This window comes from Physella acuta, unplaced genomic scaffold (genome assembly GCF_028476545.2).
Source record: "Physella acuta isolate Inbredline_101_S28 unplaced genomic scaffold, ASM2847654v3 ptg000283l, whole genome shotgun sequence".
In the NCBI taxonomy this organism is placed as follows: domain Eukaryota; kingdom Metazoa; phylum Mollusca; class Gastropoda; family Physidae; genus Physella; species Physella acuta.
Window position 1 is genome coordinate 789,557 of NW_026731802.1, and position 20,867 is coordinate 810,423.

A 20,867-nucleotide genomic window follows, 5' to 3' on the forward strand; every position below is an offset into this window, starting at 1 on the left:
GGGTTCAAAGTCTGAGTCCTGGGGAGACAGGGGGTTCAAAGTCTGAGTCCTGGGGAGACAGGGGGTTCAAAGTCTGAGTCCTGGGGAGACAGGGGGTTCAAAGTCTGAGTCCTGGGGAGACAGGGGGTTCAAAGTCTGAGTCCTGGGGAGACAGGGGGTTCAAAGTCTGAGTCCTGGGGAGACAGGGGGTTCAAAGTCTGAGACCTGGGGAGACAGGGGGTTCAAAGTCTGAGTCCTGGGGAGACAGGGGGTTCAAAGTCTGAGTCCTGGGGAGACAGGGGGTTCAAAGTGTCCTGGGGAGACAGGGGGTTCAAAGTCTGAGTCCTGGGGAGACAGGGGGTTCAAAGTCTGAGTCCTGGGGAGACAGGGGGTTCAAAGTCTGAGTCCTGGGGAGACAGGGGGTTCAAAGTCTGAGTCCTGGGGAGACAGGGGGTTCAAAGTCTCAGTCCTGGGGAGACAGGGGGTTCAAAGTCTGAGTCCTGGGGAGACAGGGGGTTCAAAGTCTGAGACCTGGGGAGACAGGGGGTTCAAAGTCTGAGTCCTGGGGAGACAGGGGGTTCAAAGTCTGAGTCCTGGGGAGACAGGGGGTTCAAAGTCTGAGTCCTGGGGAGACAGGGGGTTCAAAGTCTGAGTCCTGGGGAGACAGGGGGTTCAAAGTCTGAGTCCTGGGGAGACAGGGGGTTCAAAGTCTGAGTCCTGGGGAGACAGGGGGTTCAAAGTGTCCTGGGGAGACAGGGGGTTCAATCAGATACCAGAACCACAGCTAAAGTTTGCTGGCATTTGTAACCAAATGGAATTCCACTCAGTGAGTTATCAAACATAAATGTTAAGTAAATGAACCAATCAAACACCAAAACACCTTAAGTAAATGAACCAATCAAACACCAAAACACCTTAAGTAAATGTACCAATCAAACACCAAAGCACCTTAAGTAAATGAACCAATCAAACACCAAAGCACCTTAAGTAAATGTACCAATCAAACACCAAAGCACCTTAAGTAAATGAACCAATCAAACACCAAAGCACCTTAAGTAAATGTACCAATCAAACACCAAAGCACCTTAAGTAAATGTACCAATCAAACACCAAAGCACCTTAAGTAAATGAACCAATCAAACACCAAAGCACCTTAAGTAAATGTACCAATCAAACACCAAAGCACCTTAAGTAAATGTACCAATCAAACACCAAAGCACCTTAAGTAAATGTACCAATCAAACACCAAAGCACCTTAAGTAAATGTACCAATCAAACACCAAAGCACCTTAAGTAAATGTACCAATCAAACACCAAAGCACCTTAAGTAAATGAACCAATCAAACACCAAAGCACCTTAAGTAAATGCACCAGTGGTGCAAACAGATAAACAAAGAGCTGCACGGTGCTGAGTGAGTGCATGTGGGGTGACCCGCCCTTCATGTCACGCAGCGCCATGAACTCTGCATCTGCATCTTCACACTCGGAGGCCGCGTCCAGGATAATCCAGTGCAGCGTGTAGAGTAGCTTGGTCTCACTGGGGCCAAAGCTGTTCTCTGGGTTACCCTGGGGATGTACATGACATTTGTCTTAACCTGTCAATGTACATGACATTTGTCTTAACCTGTCAATCTACATGACATTTGTCTTAACCTGTCAATGTACATGACATGTGTCTTAACCTGTCAATGTACATGACATTTGTCTTAACCTGTCAATGTACATGACATTTGTCTTAACCTGTCAATCTACATGACATTTGTCTTAACCTGTCAATGTACATGCCATTTGTCTTAACCTGTCAATCTACATGACATTTGTCTTAACCTGTCAATCTACATGACATTTGTCTTAACCTGTCAATGTACATGACATTTGTCTTAACCTGTCAATCTACATGACATTTGTCTTAACCTGTCAATGTACATGACATGTGTCTTAACCTGTCAATCTACATGACATTTGTCTTAACCTGTCAATGTACATGACATTTGTCTTAACCTGTCAATCTACATGACATTTGTCTTAACCTGTCAATCTACATGACATTTGTCTTAACCTGTCAATCTACATGACATTTGTCTTAACCTGTCAATCTACATGACATTTGTCTTAACCTGTCAATGTACATGACATTTGTACATGTATTGTCTACATTAGGACAAACTATTTTGTTATCTTGTATTCAATAAGTTCATTAAATTGTACCATCATATCAGCATTTAGCGCAAATTTGCCTAAAAAATTCTACATCAATAAAAGATCTTGGGCTACCTAGATGAAAAGATCTTGGGCTACCTAGATGAAAAGATCTTGGGCTACCTAGATGAAAAGATCTTGGGCTACCTAGATGAAAAGATCTTGGGCTACCTAGATGAAAAGATCTTGGGCTACCTAGATGAAAAGATCTTGGGCTACCTAGATGAAAAGATCTTGGGCTACCTAGATGAAAAGATCTTGGGCTACCTAGATGAAAAGATCTTGGGCTACCTAGATGAAAAGATCTTGGGCTACCTAGATGAAAAGATCTTGGGCTACCTAGATGAAAAGATCTTGGGCTACCTAGATGAAAAGATCTTGGGCTACCTAGATGAAAAGATCTTGGGCTACCTAGATGAAAAGATCTTGGGCTACCTAGATGAAAAGATGTTGCCTTACCTTCTTGCAAGCTGCAATGAGAGAGGAGCAGGCGTGCATGAGGTGGGGGAATGAAGCCTGGACCACCTTCCACCTGGACACACTCTGGACAGCCTCACACAGGCTGGGGGACAGGCCATGGAGAATGTTCTGGACCACCACACGTTCAAACGACTGGAACATTCACATACAAACAGTTAACTTATCATACAAACATTCACATACAAACAGTTAACTTATCATACAAACATTCACATACAAACAGAAAACTTATCATACAAACATTCACATACAAACAGTTAACTTATCATACAAACATTCACATACAAACAGTTAACTTATCATACAAACATTCACATACAAACAGTAAACTTATCATACAAACATTCACATACAAACAGTAAACTTATCATACAAACATTCACATACAAACAGTTAACTTATCATACAAACATTCACATACAAACAGAAAACTTATCATACAAACATTCACATACAAACAGAAAACTTGTCATACAAACATTCACATACAAACAGAAAACTTATCATACAAACATTCACATACAAACAGAAAACTTGTCATACAAACATTCACATACAAACAGAAAACTTATCATACAAACATTCACATACAAACAGTTAACTTGTCATACAAACATTCACATACAAACATTCACATACAAACAGAAAACTTATCATACAAACATTCACATACAAACAGAAAACTTGTCATACAAACATTCACATACAAACAGAAAACTTATCTTACAAACACTCACATACAAACAGCAAACTAATCATACCAATATTAGCATACAAACAGCAAACTAATCATACCAATATTAGCATACAAACAGCAAACTAAACATCCAAAAACATTGACAAACAAACAGCAAACTAAACATCCAAAAACATTGACAAACAAACAGCAAACTAAACATCCAAAAACATTGACAAACTAACAGCAAACTATACATCCAAAAACATTGACAAACAAACCATATGACTTATGTCAATCAAACAGCCACCATGTCCTTACCACACAAGAAGCTTCACACAACTTGCCTTGCTTGGGTCTGATGAAGGGGCTGGAGGTATAGCATTCATATTAAAAATAAAAGTATTGGTCACAGAATCTATCTCTACTTAGTGTGGGTGTGTCTGTCTGATGTGCTTACCTGGTCTGTCTGTCTGATGTGCTTACCTGGTGTGTCTGATGTGCTTACCTGGTGTGTCTGTCTGATGTGCTTACCTGGTCTGTCTGTCTGATGTGCTTACCTGGTGTGTCTGTCTGATGTGCTTACCTGGTGTGTCTGATGTGCTTACCTGGTGTGTCTGTCTGATGTGCTTACCTGGTGTGTCTGTCTGATGTGCTTACCTGGTGTGTCTGTCTGATGTGCTTACCTGGGGTGTCTGTCTGATGTGCTTACCTGGTGTGTCTGTCTGATGTGCTTACCTGGTGTGTCTGTCTGATGTGCTTACCTGGTGTGTCTGTCTGATGTGCTTACCTGGTGTGTCTGTCTGATGTGCTTACCTGGTGTGTCTGATGTGCTTACCTGGTGTGTCTGTCTGATGTGCTTACCTGGTGTGTCTGTCTGATGTGCTTACCTGGTGTGTCTGTCTGATGTGCTTACCTGGGGTGTCTGTCTGATGTGCTTACCTGGTGTGTCTGTCTGATGTGCTTACCTGGTGTGTCTGTCTGATGTGCTTACCTGGTGTGTCTGTCTGATGTGCTTACCTGGTGTGTCTGATGTGCTTACCTGGGGTGTCTGTCTGATGTGCTTACCTGGTCTGTCTGTCTGATGTGCTTACCTGGTGTGTCTGTCTGATGTGCTTACCTGGTGTGTCTGTCTGATGTGCTTACCTGGTGTGTCTGTCTGATGTGCTTACCTGGTGTGTCTGTCTGATGTGCTTACCTGGTGTGTCTGTCTGATGTGCTTACCTGGTGTGTCTGATGTGCTTACCTGGTGTGTCTGTCTGATGTGCTTACCTGGTCTGTCTGTCTGATGTGCTTACCTGGTGTGTCTGTCTGATGTGCTTACCTGGTGTGTCTGATGTGCTTACCTGGTGTGTCTGTCTGATGTGCTTACCTGGTGTGTCTGTCTGATGTGCTTACCTGGTGTGTCTGTCTGATGTGCTTACCTGGTGTGTCTGTCTGATGTGCTTACCTGGTGTGTCTGTCTGATGTGCTTACCTGGGGTGTCTGTCTGATGTGCTTACCTGGTGTGTCTGTCTGATGTGCTTACCTGGTGTGTCTGTCTGATGTGCTTACCTGGTGTGTCTGTCTGATGTGCTTACCTGGTGTGTCTGTCTGATGTGCTTACCTGGTGTGTCTGATGTGCTTACCTGGTGTGTCTGTCTGATGTGCTTACCTGGTCTGTCTGTCTGATGTGCTTACCTGGTGTGTCTGTCTGATGTGCTTACCTGGTGTGTCTGTCTGATGTGCTTACCTGGTGTGTCTGATGTGCTTACCTGGTGTGTCTGTCTGATGTGCTTACCTGGTGTGTCTGATGTGCTTACCTGGTGTGTCTGTCTGATGTGCTTACCTGGTCTGTCTGTCTGATGTGCTTACCTGGTGTGTCTGTCTGATGTGCTTACCTGGTGTGTCTGATGTGCTTACCTGGTGTGTCTGTCTGATGTGCTTACCTGGTGTGTCTGTCTGATGTGCTTACCTGGTGTGTCTGATGTGCTTACCTGGTGTGTCTGTCTGATGTGCTTACCTGGTGTGTCTGTCTGATGTGCTTACCTGGTGTGTCTGTCTGATGTGCTTACCTGGTGTGTTTGTCTGATGTGCTTACCTGGGGTGTTTGTCTGATGTGCTTACCTGGTGTGTCTGTCTGATGTGCTTACCTGGGGTGTCTGTCTGATGTGCTTACCTGGTGTGTCTGTCTGATGTGCTTACCTGGTGTGTCTGTCTAATGTGCTTACCTGGTGTGTCTGTCTGATGTGCTTACCTGGTGTGTCTGATGTGCTTACCTGGTGTGTCTGTCTGATGTGCTTACCTGGTGTGTCTGTCTGATGTGCTTACCTGGGGTGTCTGTCTGATGTGCTTACCTGGTGTGTCTGTCTGATGTGCTTACCTGGTGTGTCTGTCTGATGTGCTTACCTGGTGTGTCTGTCTGATGTGCTTACCTGGTGTGTCTGTCTGATGTGCTTACCTGGTGTGTCTGTCTGATGTGCTTACCTGGTGTGTCTGTCTGATGTGCTTACCTGGTGTGTCTGATGTGCTTACCTGGTGTGTCTGTCTGATGTGCTTACCTGGTCTGTCTGTCTGATGTGCTTACCTGGTGTGTCTGTCTGATGTGCTTACCTGGGGTGTTTGTCTGATGTGCTTACCTGGTGTGTTTGTCTGATGTGCTTACCTGGTGTGTCTGTCTGATGTGCTTACCTGGTGTGTCTGTCTGATGTGCTTACCTGGTGTGTCTGTCTGATGTGCTTACCTGGTGTGTCTGATGTGCTTACCTGGTGTGTCTGTCTGATGTGCTTACCTGGTGTGTCTGTCTGATGTGCTTACCTGGTGTGTCTGTCTGATGTGCTTACCTGGTGTGTCTGTCTGATGTGCTTACCTGGTGTGTCTGTCTGATGTGCTTACCTGGTGTGTCTGTCTGATGTGCTTACCTGGTGTGTCTGTCTGATGTGCTTACCTGGTGTGTCTGTCTGATGTGCTTACCTGGTGTGTCTGTCTGATGTGCTTACCTGGTGTGTCTGTCTGATGTGCTTACCTGGTGTGTCTGTCTGATGTGCTTACCTGGTGTGTCTGTCTGATGTGCTTACCTGGTGTGTCTGTCTGATGTGCTTACCTGGTGTGTCTGTCTGATGTGCTTACCTGGTGTGTCTGTCTGATGTGCTTACCTGGTGTGTCTGTCTGATGTGCTTACCTGGTGTGTCTGATGTGCTTACCTGGTGTGTCTGTCTGATGTGCTTACCTGGTCTGTCTGTCTGATGTGCTTACCTGGTGTGTCTGTCTGATGTGCTTACCTGGTGTGTCTGATGTGCTTACCTGGTGTGTCTGTCTGATGTGCTTACCTGGTGTGTCTGTCTGATGTGCTTACCTGGTGTGTCTGTCTGATGTGCTTACCTGGTGTGTCTGTCTGATGTGCTTACCTGGTGTGTCTGTCTGATGTGCTTACCTGGGGTGTCTGTCTGATGTGCTTACCTGGTGTGTCTGTCTGATGTGCTTACCTGGTGTGTCTGTCTGATGTGCTTACCTGGTGTGTCTGTCTGATGTGCTTACCTGGTGTGTCTGTCTGATGTGCTTACCTGGTGTGTCTGTCTGATGTGCTTACCTGGTGTGTCTGTCTGATGTGCTTACCTGGTGTGTCTGTCTGATGTGCTTACCTGGTCTGTCTGATGTGCTTACCTGGTGTGTCTGCTTACCTGGTGTGTCTGTCTGATGTGCTTACCTGGTGTGTCTGTCTGATGTGCTTACCTGGTGTGTCTGTCTGATGTGCTTACCTGGTGTGTCTGTCTGATGTGCTTACCTGGTGTGTCTGTCTGATGTGCTTACCTGGTGTGTCTGTCTGATGTGCTTACCTGGTGTGTCTGTCTGATGTGCTTACCTGGTGTGTCTGTCTGATGTGCTTACCTGGTGTGTCTGTCTGATGTGCTTACCTGGTGTGTCTGTCTGATGTGCTTACCTGGGGTGTTTGTCTGATGTGCTTACCTGGGGTGTTTGTCTGATGTGCTTACCTGGGGTGTTTGTCTGATGTGCTTACCTGGTGTGTCTGTCTGATGTGCTTACCTGGGGTGTCTGTCTGATGTGCTTACCTGGTCTGTCTGATGTGCTTACCTGGTGTGTCTGTCTGATGTGCTTACCTGGGGTGTTTGTCTGATGTGCTTACCTGGGGTGTTTGTCTGATGTGCTTACCTGGGGTGTCTGTCTGATGTGCTTACCTGGTGTGTCTGTCTGATGTGCTTACCTGGTGTGTCTGTCTGATGTGCTTACCTGGTGTGTCTGTCTGATGTGCTTACCTGGTGTGTGTCTGTCTGATGTGCTTACCTGGGGTGTTTGTCTGATGTGCTTACCTGGTGTGTCTGTCTGATGTGCTTACCTGGTGTGTCTGTCTGATGTGCTTACCTGGTGTGTCTGCTTACCTGGTGTGTCTGTCTGATGTGCTTACCTGGTGTGTCTGTCTGATGTGCTTACCTGGTGTGTCTGTCTGATGTGCTTACCTGGTGTGTCTGTCTGATGTGCTTACCTGGTGTGTCTGTCTGATGTGCTTACCTGGTGTGTCTGTCTGATGTGCTTACCTGGTGTGTGTCTGTCTGATGTGCTTACCTGGGGTGTCTGTCTGATGTGCTTACCTGGTGTGTCTGTCTGATGTGCTTACCTGGGGTGTCTGTCTGATGTGCTTACCTGGGGTGTCTGTCTGATGTGCTTACCTGGTGTGTCTGTCTAATGTGCTTACCTGGTGTGTGTCTGTCTGATGTGCTTACCTGGTGTGTGTCTGTCTGATGTGCTTACCTGGTGTGTCTGTCTGATGTGCTTACCTGGGGTGTTTGTCTGATGTGCTTACCTGGGGTGTTTGTCTGATGTGCTTACCTGGTGTGTCTGTCTGATGTGCTTACCTGGTGTGTCTGTCTGATGTGCTTACCTGGTGTGTCTGTCTGATGTGCTTACCTGGTGTGTCTGTCTGATGTGCTTACCTGGGGTGTCTGTCTGATGTGCTTACCTGGTGTGTCTGTCTGATGTGCTTACCTGGGGTGTCTGTCTGATGTGCTTACCTGGGGTGTTTGTCTGATGTGCTTACCTGGTGTGTCTGTCTAATGTGCTTACCTGGGGTGTCTGTCTGATGTGCTTACCTGGGGTGTTTGTCTGATGTGCTTACCTGGTGTGTGTCTGTCTGATGTGCTTACCTGGGGTGTCTGTCTGATGTGCTTACCTGGTGTGTCTGTCTGATGTGCTTACCTGGTGTGTCTGTCTGATGTGCTTACCTGGTGTGTCTGTCTGATGTGCTTACCTGGTGTGTCTGTCTGATGTGCTTACCTGGTGTGTCTGCTTACCTGGTTTGCCTCCAAAAGAAGGTCTGGATGGGAAGGGGAACTGACTGGTCCCCATCAAGGTCATCTCCACTTTGGGCTTTTCTTTTAACCATTGTCAACTTGTTTTGTTATTAGTCTAGTACTTGTTAACTTTTTAACTGTTAACCAAAAAATATTTGAATGTTAAAATCAGTTAATGTCTTATTGACTCAAATTTACTTACAATAGGTGTACACAAAAATTATTAATAATATTAAGTTATTCAGAATTAACTATCCTTTTCACTATGGGATGGGGTGGCCTAGCGGTATAGAGCTAGGCCGCTAACCCGAAGTCTCGAGTACAAATCCAGGTTCAAATCAGTAAAATGTCCTTGAGTCCACCCAGCTTTGATGGGTACCTAACTCACATTAAGGAAACAAAGATGCTGGGCATTGTGCTGACCACGCTATCCTTTCGTATGCCGAGGTCTTTGAAGCAGTTGAACTTCTTTTGCCTCATGTTGGGCGTGAACAGGAAATAATGATCATCACAAAAAGCCAGACCACTGACCCTAAAATCACATCACATCACAGCATCACAAAAAGCCAGACCTCTGACCACAAAATCACATCACATCACAGCATCACAAAAAGCCAGACCACTGACCCTAAAATCACATCACATCTCAGCAGACAATCCCCCTAAAGACAAATGACCTCAAGGACAAATGACCTCAAGGACAAATGATCTCAAAGACAAATGATCTCAAGGACAAATGATCAAGGACAAATGATCTCAAGGGTAAATGATATCAAGGACTAATGACCTCAAGGACAAATGACCTCAAGGACAAATGATCTCAAAGACAAATGATCTCAAGGACAAATGATCTCAAGGACAAATGATCTCAAGGGTAAATGATATCAAGGACTAATGACCTCAAGGACAAATGACCTCAAGGACAAATGATCTCAAAGACAAATGATCTCAAGGACAAATGACCTCAAGGACAAATGATCTCAAGGACAAATGATCTCAAGGACAAATGATCTCAAGGACAAATGATCTCAAGGTTAAATGATCTCAAGGACTAATGGTCTCAAGGATAAATGATCTCAAAGACAAATTATCTCAAGGACAAATGATCTCAAAGACAAATTATCTCAAGGACAAATGATCTCAAGGACAAATGATCTCAAGGACAAATGATCTCAAGGTTAAATGATCTCAAGGACTAATGGTCTCAAGGATAAATGATCTCAAGGACAAATTATCTCAAGGACAAATGATCTCAAAGACAAATTATCTCAAGGACAAATGATCTCAAGGACTAATGGTCTCAAGGACAAATTATCTCAAGGACAAATGATCTCAAAGACAAATGATCTCAAGGACAAATGATCTCAAGGACTAATGGTCTCAAGGACAAATGATCTCAAGGACAAATGATCTCAAGGACAAATGATCTCAAGGACTAATGGTCTCAAGGACAAATTATCTCAAGGACAAATGATCTCAAGGACAAATTATCTCAAGGACTAATGATCTCAAGGACTAATGATCTCAAGGACTAATGATCTCAAGGACTAATGATCTCAAGGACAAAAGATACCAGGAGAAAATATATCAGGACAAATGATACCATGGAGAACTGATCTCAGACAAAATATCTAAGGCAAAATATCTCACAGCAAAATTTTAATAGTAATTACGATGATTTTAGTTAATTTGAAATTATAACAATTGTGAATAAAATGAATTTGTTCAAAAGATTTGAGCCTCGAGTTCAAGTCAGTAGGCCGTCCCTGAGTCCACCCAACTCTGATGGGTAAGAATCCCGGTTCAAATCAGTAGACCGTCCCTGAGTCCACCCAACTCTGATGGGTACCTAACTCAAGTTATGGAATGTAAAGGCGGCTGGACATAGTGCTGACCACACTATCTCTTTATAAGCCGAGGTCACAGAAACAAGTGAACTCTACTTCACTTGCCCTATTGACTGTCATGTTTGAAAAAAGCAACTTTACTTTTGAGAACCCCCCCCCCCTCCCCCCCCCCTCCCCCATAAAAACAATAACTTTAACATGCCATTATTGATTTTATTATTCCTGCCTTGCTATGTTCTAGACCATATGAACACAATTGCTGAAGGCTTCGTATGCAATAAAAAATTTAAGTTAAGAGTTAAGGAGTTAGGACATACATAGTAAAATTCATGGTTTCATTGTACTTTAAGGCATAATTTAAATCTACAATCCAATTGTAAATACCAAAAAGAACATTAAGAAGCTAGCTCGTCCACGTTATCTTAGTAGATCTAGTATTGGGTGATACTTGTAAATATTGTATGGAAACATGGAAACGGAAGGGAGATAATAGCTTTTCCCTGCAATTTCATACAATTCGATTTAGTAGTTTTCTTTATTAATTATTTTTGAAAAAGTGGTCCAAACTTTGACAAAAGTGGGATGGCGGAACAGGACATGATTTTTTGTAAAAAAGCGGAACAATTCTGCTTTTGTGTGGGGACAGTAGGAATGTCTGCTATATTGTACATATTCAAGTGATGACATTCTTTTTTTGCTGACATAGATAGTATGAAGTGATATAAATATTAAGAATGAAATCATATGACGTACCATCAGGACACACACAAGTCAACTAGTGGGCCACAATATAGAAGAGTATGTTCATCACAACATAAGTCAAGACGTTCATTTGTTATCACGTAAAGGGTTCCACAATATAGAAGAAATATAATGATACCAACACATGCTATCTCATTCTGTCGCACTTTACTACTATTTTGTGCTGTCCTATTTGAATTATTATTGGCCGAAGCTGCTAGTTCTATTGTCCATACTGACTCTGACAAAATCCAATCACAAATCATATGACAAACCTGCTAGGGGTCATTCTGAGAAATATTCAGCTACAATGTTAATTACATAATGTAAGGCCAATACCTTTGATATTTAACACTTTGTAATGTGCACTTCTCGTAATTCACCGCCCCGACATTTAGCATTTTGCAATTTACCAACACCTTAAAGTAAAATAAATATGGGCCTAATATTATTATAGTAGTAATATAAATATGCCCTCTTTGCTAATAATATGGGCATCCAAAATGTTAAATAGTAGTAAATAACATTTTAATAGGGCCTATTGGCCCCATGGGGGATCTAGTAGTATTAATGTTTAATTTAATGAAAGTATCAATTTACCAAATCTAACTAAATCTATAGGCCTATGTGATCACTAGAAGTAGAAGAATACAGCTAGAATCTAGTCTAGGCCTGATCAACTAGAATCTACTTACATTTTGAATCTATTAGATCTAGATGTAGAGATTTAAGTCTAGATACTAGATGTCTAGATCTTGAGATTTTTAGTAGCAGACTATTTTCTAGGTAGGAAAAACCTTAGTTTAGCGTCAGTTATTATTCCAGAATGGTATAGCAGTAAAAAAAACAGTAAAACAATGGCAAAGTCTGTCACACAGTTCCGGAATCCACATGAAGTACTGTAAACCATACTTTATTTGGTGTCATCTTTTATTTTTAATTAAAAAATGTTTAAAATTTGGATAGATTGATTTTAATTGCGTGTTAAATACGGCTTTACAAATCATTTTGTGTTGCTAGTTATTTTTAAGTGATTCAGATAAAGATTTCTGCAACTAAACATTGTTCAACAGGGTTCGTATGCAGTCTGAATAAAGTCTAGAGTTTAGAAAAGTGAATTTCAGACTTTAAAAAGTCTACACTGTGGTATGACGTTTTTTGCTGGATGGCAGAAGAAACCTGATTGCTTAGTTATTACATCATTGGGGGAGGGGGGGGGGGGGGGGGATTGTTAGACCTGTCTTTTTTTTTTGTTGCGTGACTGACAGTGTAAATGTGTTACAAGTATTTAAAATTGTTATTTAATGAAAGAAAGATTGGCCATACAAATCGAAACCTTCCCCCCCCCCCCCTATTGTTTCTTAAATTTGTCTGAAGTTGCAGGCAGGCAGTCATATCAAAAAAATTATGAGGGAAGCAGTAAGTGGTAGTCTACGTATAATTTATCTACCTGTACTTTCAATTCACTTTGCAAAAGCTGACCATTAGGGTTAGACTAACCTGCCACCCCTAGTAACTAAAGGTCACTGATATCTAAACTTGTGTGAACTCTGTTGTGTGGTTCCGTTTGGCTGGGGACGTGGGAGAGGGGGAATACAAGTTCCAGTACAATTCAAGCTATGACGTATTAGACTGGACTAATGTGATCTCAGAGTGACCCCTCCACCGTTTTTGTGTGTGTGTGTGTGTGTGTGGTGGGGGGGGGGGGGGGGGGTGGGGGGGGGAAATACCGGTAGTTTTTAATAGCAGACAAAAGTTTCTCAGCTATAAGCACAAATAATAGTGTGGTTACAAAGGTCTGGTTTCATTTTCAAAATAGTGTATGAACCCTGGTTCTAGTCATTGTTACTATTTTTTAAATAATTTTTACTATTTTCGTAATTATTTTTACTTGGCCTATCAGCTAGCTAGATCTAATTAATTAATTATCGCAAATCTGCTGCAAGCCAAAAACATTGACATTATTATTTATATATATTTTTTAATTTTTAGATCTACTAATTTCCAGGCCTCTCTGTCTTGGGCTAGTCTCTCCAACTGTCTCCAGGTGTATCCAATCTTCTTAGTGTCTTCTTCCAATCGACTTTATTTATATTTCAATGGTCAAATAAACCATGGTTTACCCGGAGTTTACCGTTACTTATCTTTACGAAACTCAACAAACATTGAAGGATAATTTCCTACGCTAAACTAAGGTTTTACCAGATTCTGGATAATAAGTTATCTAGCATATTAGAATAATCTAGATCTAGATTTAGAATAAGAATAGGCTTGTAGTGCAGCAACTAGATCTAGAGATAGAAATCTAGATCACGAGATCTAGATCTTAGATCTAGTGCTTAGATTAGATAGATTAGATACTAATTAATAGTTAGACTAGTAGTAGTACTAGTAGTAGTAGGCCTACTTAACTTTACTACTAAACTTTAGTACTTAGATCTACTACTAGACTTCTAGATCTAGTTCCTAGATCTAAATCTAGTACTTTTACAGGTAAGCTATCGTTTTAGGTACGTAAAATCGTACGAAAAAGTTAGCTCATTGTCAAGGCTTTAATAGAAGTATATTGTGATATATTTGTGTCAAATATTATAGATAAATGAATAATAAACATAAATCAATGGCTAAATCTATATATATAAAGCAAAGTGGTCGGGTGCCCGATAGGGCACTTCCCGGCGCCGCAGGCGCGTCAAATTTGGCACGATGGTGCCTTGGGGCAATAGAACACGAGGGCCGGTGACGGTTGGCCGAAAAGTCTACGGAGAAGGGGTCAAAACTGACCTCGACTGACCGGCGCCTTATATGGGCTATATTAAGAAAAAAAAATTCCTCCGACGACCCCCCTTGAAATTTTGTGAGGTGGTAGGAGAACGCCTTGGGGTGTCACAAAAAACTCGGCATATCTCGGAAAAATCGGGAAGTGGGTCAAAACTGACCAGTCGTATTTCCCTATATAATCTTTGTATTTTATGGGAAAAACAGAGGGTCATTTCAAAACGGATTTTAGGGCACTTACCCTCTTTACATCTCGCTAATTTTCGGCATGTTTATAGGTAAATGGCTTGGCCGTACGGCTGACCTGTCAGTTTCACTCAAAGCCCTCGACGAGGGCTAACAAGTGACCGCGAGTGAAATTCTCTTTATATGAGCTCTATTACGGAAAAAAATGTCCTCCGACGACCCCCCTTGATATTTTGTGAGGTGGTAGGAGAAAGCCTTGGGGTGTCAAAAAAAACTCGGCATATCTCGGAAAAATCGGGAAGTGGGTCAAAACTGACCAGTTGTATTTCCCTATATAATCTTTGTATTTTATTGGAAAAACAGAGGGTCATTTCAACGCAGGCTTTAGGGTACTTAAACTCAGTATATCTGGCTAAATTTTTGCATACTCTTAGGTCAATGGCTTGACCTTTAGGGAAAACTGTCGGTTTCACTCAAAGCCCTCGACGAGGGCTAAAAAGTGACCGCGAGTGAAATTCTCTTTATATGAGCTCTATTACGAAAAAAAATTTCCTCCGACGACCCCCCTTGAAATTTTGTGAGGTGGTAGGAGAACACCTTGGGGTGTCACAAAAAACTCGGCATATCTGGGAAAACTTCGTAAAGCGGTCAAAACTGACCAGTTGTATTTCCCTATATAATCTTTGTATTTTATTGGAAAAACAGAGGGTCATTTCAACGCAGGCTTTAGGGTACTTAAACTCAGTATATCTGGCTAAATTTTTGCATACTCTTAGGTCAATGGCTTGACCTTTAGGGAAAACTGTCGGTTTCACTCAAAGCCCTCGACGAGGGCTAAAATGTGACCGCGAGTGAAATTCTCTTTATATGAGCTCTATTACGAAAAAAAATTTCCTCCGACGACCCCCCTTGAAATTTTGTGAGGTGGTAGGAGAAAGCCTTGGGGTGTCACAAAAAACTCGGCATATCTGGGAAAACTTCGTAAAGCGGTCAAAACTGACCAGTTGTATTTCCCTATATAATCTTTGTATTTTATTGGAAAAACAGAGGGTCATTTCAACGCATGCTTTAGGGTACTTAAACTCAGTATATCTGGCTAAATTTTTGCATACTCTTAGGTCAATGGCTTGACCTTTAGGGAAAACTGTCGGTTTCACTCAAAGCCCTCGACGAAGGCTAAAATGTGACCGCGAGTGAAATTCTCTTTATATGAGCTCTATTACGAAAAAAAATTTCCTCCGACGACCCCCCTTGAAATTTTGTGAGGTGGTAGGAGAACGCCTTGGGGTGTCACAAAAAACTCGGCATATCTGGGAAAACTTCGTAAAGCGGTCAAAACTGACCAGTTGTATTTCCCTATATAATCTTTGTATTTTATTGGAAAAACAGAGGGTCATTTCAACGCAGGCTTTAGGGTACTTAAACTCAGTATATCTGGCTAAATATTTGCATACTCTTAGGTCAATGGCTTGACCTTTAGGGAAAACTGTCGGTTTCACTCAAAGCACTCGACGAGGGCTAAAATGTGACCGCGAGTGAAATTCTCTTTATATGAGCTCTATTACGAAACAAAATTTCCTCCGACGACCCCCCTTGAAATTTTGTGAGGTGGTAGGAGAACACCTTGGGGTGTCACAAAAAACTCGGCATATCTGGGAAAACTTCGTAAAGCGGTCAAAACTGACCAGTTGTATTTCCCTATATAATCTTTGTATTTTATTGGAAAAACAGAGGGTCATTTCAACGCAGGCTTTAGGGTACTTAAACTCAGTATATCTGGCTAAATTTTTGCATACTCTTAGGTCAATGGCTTGACCTTTAGGGAAAACTGTCGGTTTCACTCAAAGCCCTCGACGAGGGCTAAAATGTGACCGCGAGTGAAATTCTCTTTATATGAGCTCTATTACGAAAAAAAATTTCCTCCGACGACCCCCCTTGAAATTTTGTGAGGTGGTAGGAGAACGCCTTGGGGTGTCACAAAAAACTCGGCATATCTGGGAAAACTTCGTAAAGCGGTCAAAACTGACCAGTTGTATTTCCCTATATAATCTTTGTATTTTATTGGAAAAACAGAGGGTCATTTCAACGCATGCTTTAGGGTACTTAAACTCAGTATATCTGGCTAAATTTTTGCATACTCTTAGGTCAATGGCTTGACCTTTAGGGAAAACTGTCGGTTTCACTCAAAGCCCTCGACGAAGGCTAAAATGTGACCGCGAGTGAAATTCTCTTTATATGAGCTCTATTACGAAAAAAAATTTCCTCCGACGACCCCCCTTGAAATTTTGTGAGGTGGTAGGAGAACGCCTTGGGGTGTCACAAAAAACTCGGCATATCTGGGAAAACTTCGTAAAGCGGTCAAAACTGACCAGTTGTATTTCCCTATATAATCTTTGTATTTTATTGGAAAAACAGAGGGTCATTTCAACGCAGGCTTTAGGGTACTTAAACTCAGTATATCTGGCTAAATATTTGCATACTCTTAGGTCAATGGCTTGACCTTTAGGGAAAACTGTCGGTTTCACTCAAAGCACTCGACGAGGGCTAAAATGTGACCGCGAGTGAAATTCTCTTTATATGAGCTCTATTACGAAACAAAATTTCCTCCGACGACCCCCCTCGAAATTTTGTGAGGTGGTAGGAGAACACCTTGGGGTGTCACAAAAAACTCGGCATATCTGGGAAAACTTCGTAAAGCGGTCAAAACTGACCAGTTGTATTTCCCTATATAATCTTTGTATTTTATTGGAAAAACAGAGGGTCATTTCAACGCAGGCTTTAGGGTACTTAAACTCAGTATATCTGGCTAAATTTTTGCATACTCTTAGGTCAATGGCTTGACCTTTAGGGAAAACTGTCGGTTTCACTCAAAGCCCTCGACGAGGGCTAAAATGTGACCGCGAGTGAAATTCTCTTTATATGAGCTCTATTACGAAAAAAAATTTCCTCCGACGACCCCCCTTGAAATTTTGTGAGGTGGTAGGAGAACGCCTTGGGGTGTCACAAAAAACTCGGCATATCTGGGAAAACTTCGTAAAGCGGTCAAAACTGACCAGTTGTATTTCCCTATATAATCTTTGTATTTTATTGGAAAAACAGAGGGTCATTTCAACGCATGCTTTAGGGTACTTAAACTCAGTATATCTGGCCAAATTTTTGCATACTCTTAGGTCAATGGCTTGACCTTTAGGGAAAACTGTCGGTTTCACTCAAAGCCCTCGACGAAGGCTAAAATGTGACCGCGAGTGAAATTCTCTTTATATGAGCTCTATTACGAAAAAAAATTTCCTCCGACGACCCCCCTTGAAATTTTGTGAGGTGGTAGGAGAACGCCTTGGGGTGTCACAAAAAACTCGGCATATCTGGGAAAACTTCGTAAAGCGGTCAAAACTGACCAGTTGTATTTCCCTATATAATCTTTGTATTTTATTGGAAAAACAGAGGGTCATTTCAACGCAGGCTTTAGGGTACTTAAACTCAGTATATCTGGCTAAATATTTGCATACTCTTAGGTCAATGGCTTGACCTTTAGGGAAAACTGTCGGTTTCACTCAAAGCACTCGACGAGGGCTAAAATGTGACCGCGAGTGAAATTCTCTTTATATGAGCTCTATTACGAAAAAAAATTTCCTCCGACGACCCCCCTTGATATTTTGTGAGGTGGTAGGAGAACGCCTTGGGGTGTCACAAAAAACTCGGCATATCTGGGAAAACTTCGTAAAGGGGTCAAAACTGACCAGTCGTATTTCCCTATATAATCTTTGTATTTTATGGAAAAAAACAGGGTAATTTCAACACAATTTTTACGTTACTTAACCTCTGTACATCATGCTAATGTTTTGCATACACTTCTATAGATGACTAGGCCGTATGGAAAAACTGTTGGTCAGACTCAAAGCCCTCGACCAGTGCTAAAAGATGACCGCGAGTGAAATTCTCCTTATATGAGATATATATAAATAATTTGACGATCGATCCCGTTAATATTATTTGAGGTCGTAGACCGACCCTGGAGGGTAACAAAAAAACTTTAATCCCGTCGGAAAAAGCTATTGTAGTCGTTAAATATGTTTATATATCGTATTTTCTTATATAAGCATAGTAACTGTTTGTTTAAAAAAAAAGTAAACACAGAGATACGTCATTCGGTTAATTTCCAAGGGAGGTAACCTTTTTAAATAATTATTTTTCAAATAATTGTATACTATTTTAAACAGAAACAGAAAACGACAAAGTATAGCATTTGTTTTAGATAAAAATAAGTTATTAATTAAGCTACGTATCATAATTAAATAAAAAATTAATTTTAAAAGTCAATGTAATATAAATTATGAGATATACTGTTCATGGAACCTCTGTAGTTCTATTTCCATCTTAGTTATAAATTGCGTACTTTCGAACACTTTCTCTGAAAGCTGATGTTAAAGAGCATAGGCCTACAAACATCTTCTCTAAAATTAGCATTACTGTTTACATTTAAGCACTCCACGCCTCATCCATCACCTAATAATTACTATTCAAATTATCAAATGTTTTTGAAAACCTAAGCGAAGCTAGGCAGTATGCCTAGTATATCAATAAAGCAAGAAATTAACTTTAAACAGCAGTGTTTGCTATACAAAAAGCGGCCATCTGTAAGTTAGAGTGGCTTCCCCTGAGTCTTGCGCTATAGGCCTAAGTTTACAATAACAAAAATTAACAAGGTGGCTGCTATAGATCTAGTAAATGAGCATGGTTGCATCTGTTGGAAACATTGCTAGTCTTCATTTATTACTGAAAAGTTTTAATTCAATTGTTTAAAAACAGGTACATGAACGAAACAAGGAAACATTTGTGTATTTTTCATAACATAAATCCTCCTCAAAATGTGAAATAATTATTAAAATTTAAGGAGTCACCTGTTTTTCACATTACTAGTCGCTGGCGATTTTACGTACCTAAAACGATAGATTACCTACTTTTAGTACTTTATTTAGATCTAGGCCTATATTATAACTTTATAAAATATAAAAATAAACTTATAAAAATATCTATATATATAATTGTCTTCTGGGAGACGCTAGAAAACAAGCTGTAAGCGCGCTCCCTACCACCCCCACCCCTACATGGTCTGGTGAGCTGTGGTTCACTCTAAATGTTTACAAACAGAGCTGGGATTAGAGACGACTATTAGGGGCAGATAATTTAGTTTGAAACGATTTTAAACGTAGGAGGGGGGAGTAACTAAGTGGAGTTTACTGTAACGGAGGGGGGGAAGGAAAGGGGGGGGGTAATCGTCCTTAACCAGATACTTAATTACTTTTAGTGTTTTAAAGAAATATTTTCAGTGGCAGCGTTGGTACTGTCGAATTCACAAATTATGAATTACTGAAAAGTAGAAAAAACAACTAAAAGCGGAGTATGATATGCCGCGGGTCGGCTCGTAAACTATAATAAACTTAGTTCTCCTAGTTTAGTAGTTTACTAGTTAGTGTAGTTGTTACTGTAACTGTACTTTACTGTAGTCCTGTTGGCTGTTAGTCCTCTAAGTCTGGGAGTCTGTCTTAAGTCTTAACTAAATAATAGATTTCTAGATTCTAATATTAATATATGATAATATATAGATCTAGAATAATATTACTACTAACTAGAATCTAGATCTAATAAACTAATAGAATCTAACTAACTAATAAACTAAGCTAAGGCAAGGTTTACTTACTAATTTTAGTAATTTTACTTCTTAGTAACTTCTTAGTTCTTAGACTTAGTTTAGTACTTCTTACTCTTACTAGATCTAGATCTAGATCTAGATCCAGATCTACTAAACTTACAATCTTACTCACTTACAACTACAACATTAGGACTTATTTCAACAATAAGAATACCTAGCCTTTAACTCAACTAGACCTTAAGATAGATCTAGATCTAGATTATATCTAGATCTAGAACTTGACATGTTTTTATATTAATATTAAATTTAATTTGCGTCCACAATTTCTGAATAGTCGGTGCTTATTTTCATTTTCAGCCTCTTTTTGTATTGTTGACCTATCACCCTGCATAATAATAGGTGTTAACTAGATAAGAGCTCTTTAAAGTAAAAAGTTCATTATAGATATTATATATATATATAATATAGGCCTATATATTATATATATATATATAGGCCTATATATATATATATATATATATATATATATATATATAGGCCTATATATATATATATATATATATATATATATATATATATATATATATATATATATTGTATACACACTTTTAGAAAAAAAATAGCACATTAGACCTACATAATATAATTATTTGATTCTACGTATAAAATGTAAAGAGAATTTCAAAAAACCAAACAAAGTTTTTAAATACACACACTGTGACACTAGTAACTACTTACAATGGTAAAGTAGCGATATAGGAATAGGACTAATTTAATGATAATCAACACTTGTGTGTGTGTGTGTGTGTGTTCGGCCAAAGCCCGATCTTTTACATTTTTTTCTTACATTGACAGCCTCGCCTCCAAGTCCGAGAGGGGACCCTAAACTCTTTGAAACCTGTTTTGTCTCAGCATACCGTTCTAACTGACTGTTTGTAGAACTCATTATTATGAAGCTAAAGGTGTACATTTATATTACAAGATCATCAAAGTTCACGTATCTCATGTAAGGCTAGTTGATAGATCTACATGATTTTGTTGAAACT

At 40.6% G+C, this 20,867-nt stretch overlaps 1 protein-coding gene across 6 annotated transcripts in view; it reads right to left on the minus strand.

Moving 5' to 3' along the window:
• LOC131939562 (protein unc-80 homolog) overlaps window positions 1–20,176 on the minus strand; it is a 140,841-nt gene extending 120,665 nt beyond the window's left edge. Inside the window, exons 1-6 of one of the 6 annotated variants that reach the window (XM_059297950.1) lie at window positions 20,137–20,176; window positions 11,547–11,625; window positions 8,620–8,756; window positions 3,656–3,704; window positions 2,638–2,790; window positions 1,336–1,545 (exon numbers count right to left, since the gene is read on the minus strand). In XM_059297950.1, coding sequence (XP_059153933.1) covers window positions 1,336–1,545; window positions 2,638–2,790; window positions 3,656–3,704; window positions 8,620–8,711 — 504 coding nt within the window. In that variant the 5' untranslated portion in view covers window positions 8,712–8,756; window positions 11,547–11,625; window positions 20,137–20,176. Of the gene's footprint in view, window positions 1–1,335; window positions 1,546–2,637; window positions 2,791–3,655; window positions 3,705–8,619; window positions 8,757–11,219; window positions 11,485–11,546; window positions 11,627–19,869; window positions 19,913–20,035; window positions 20,081–20,136 lie in introns of those variants that run through there. The other 5 variants (XM_059297951.1, XM_059297955.1, XM_059297953.1 and 2 more) reach the window with 5 other exon arrangements.
• Window positions 20,177–20,867: the final 691 nt, after the last annotated feature.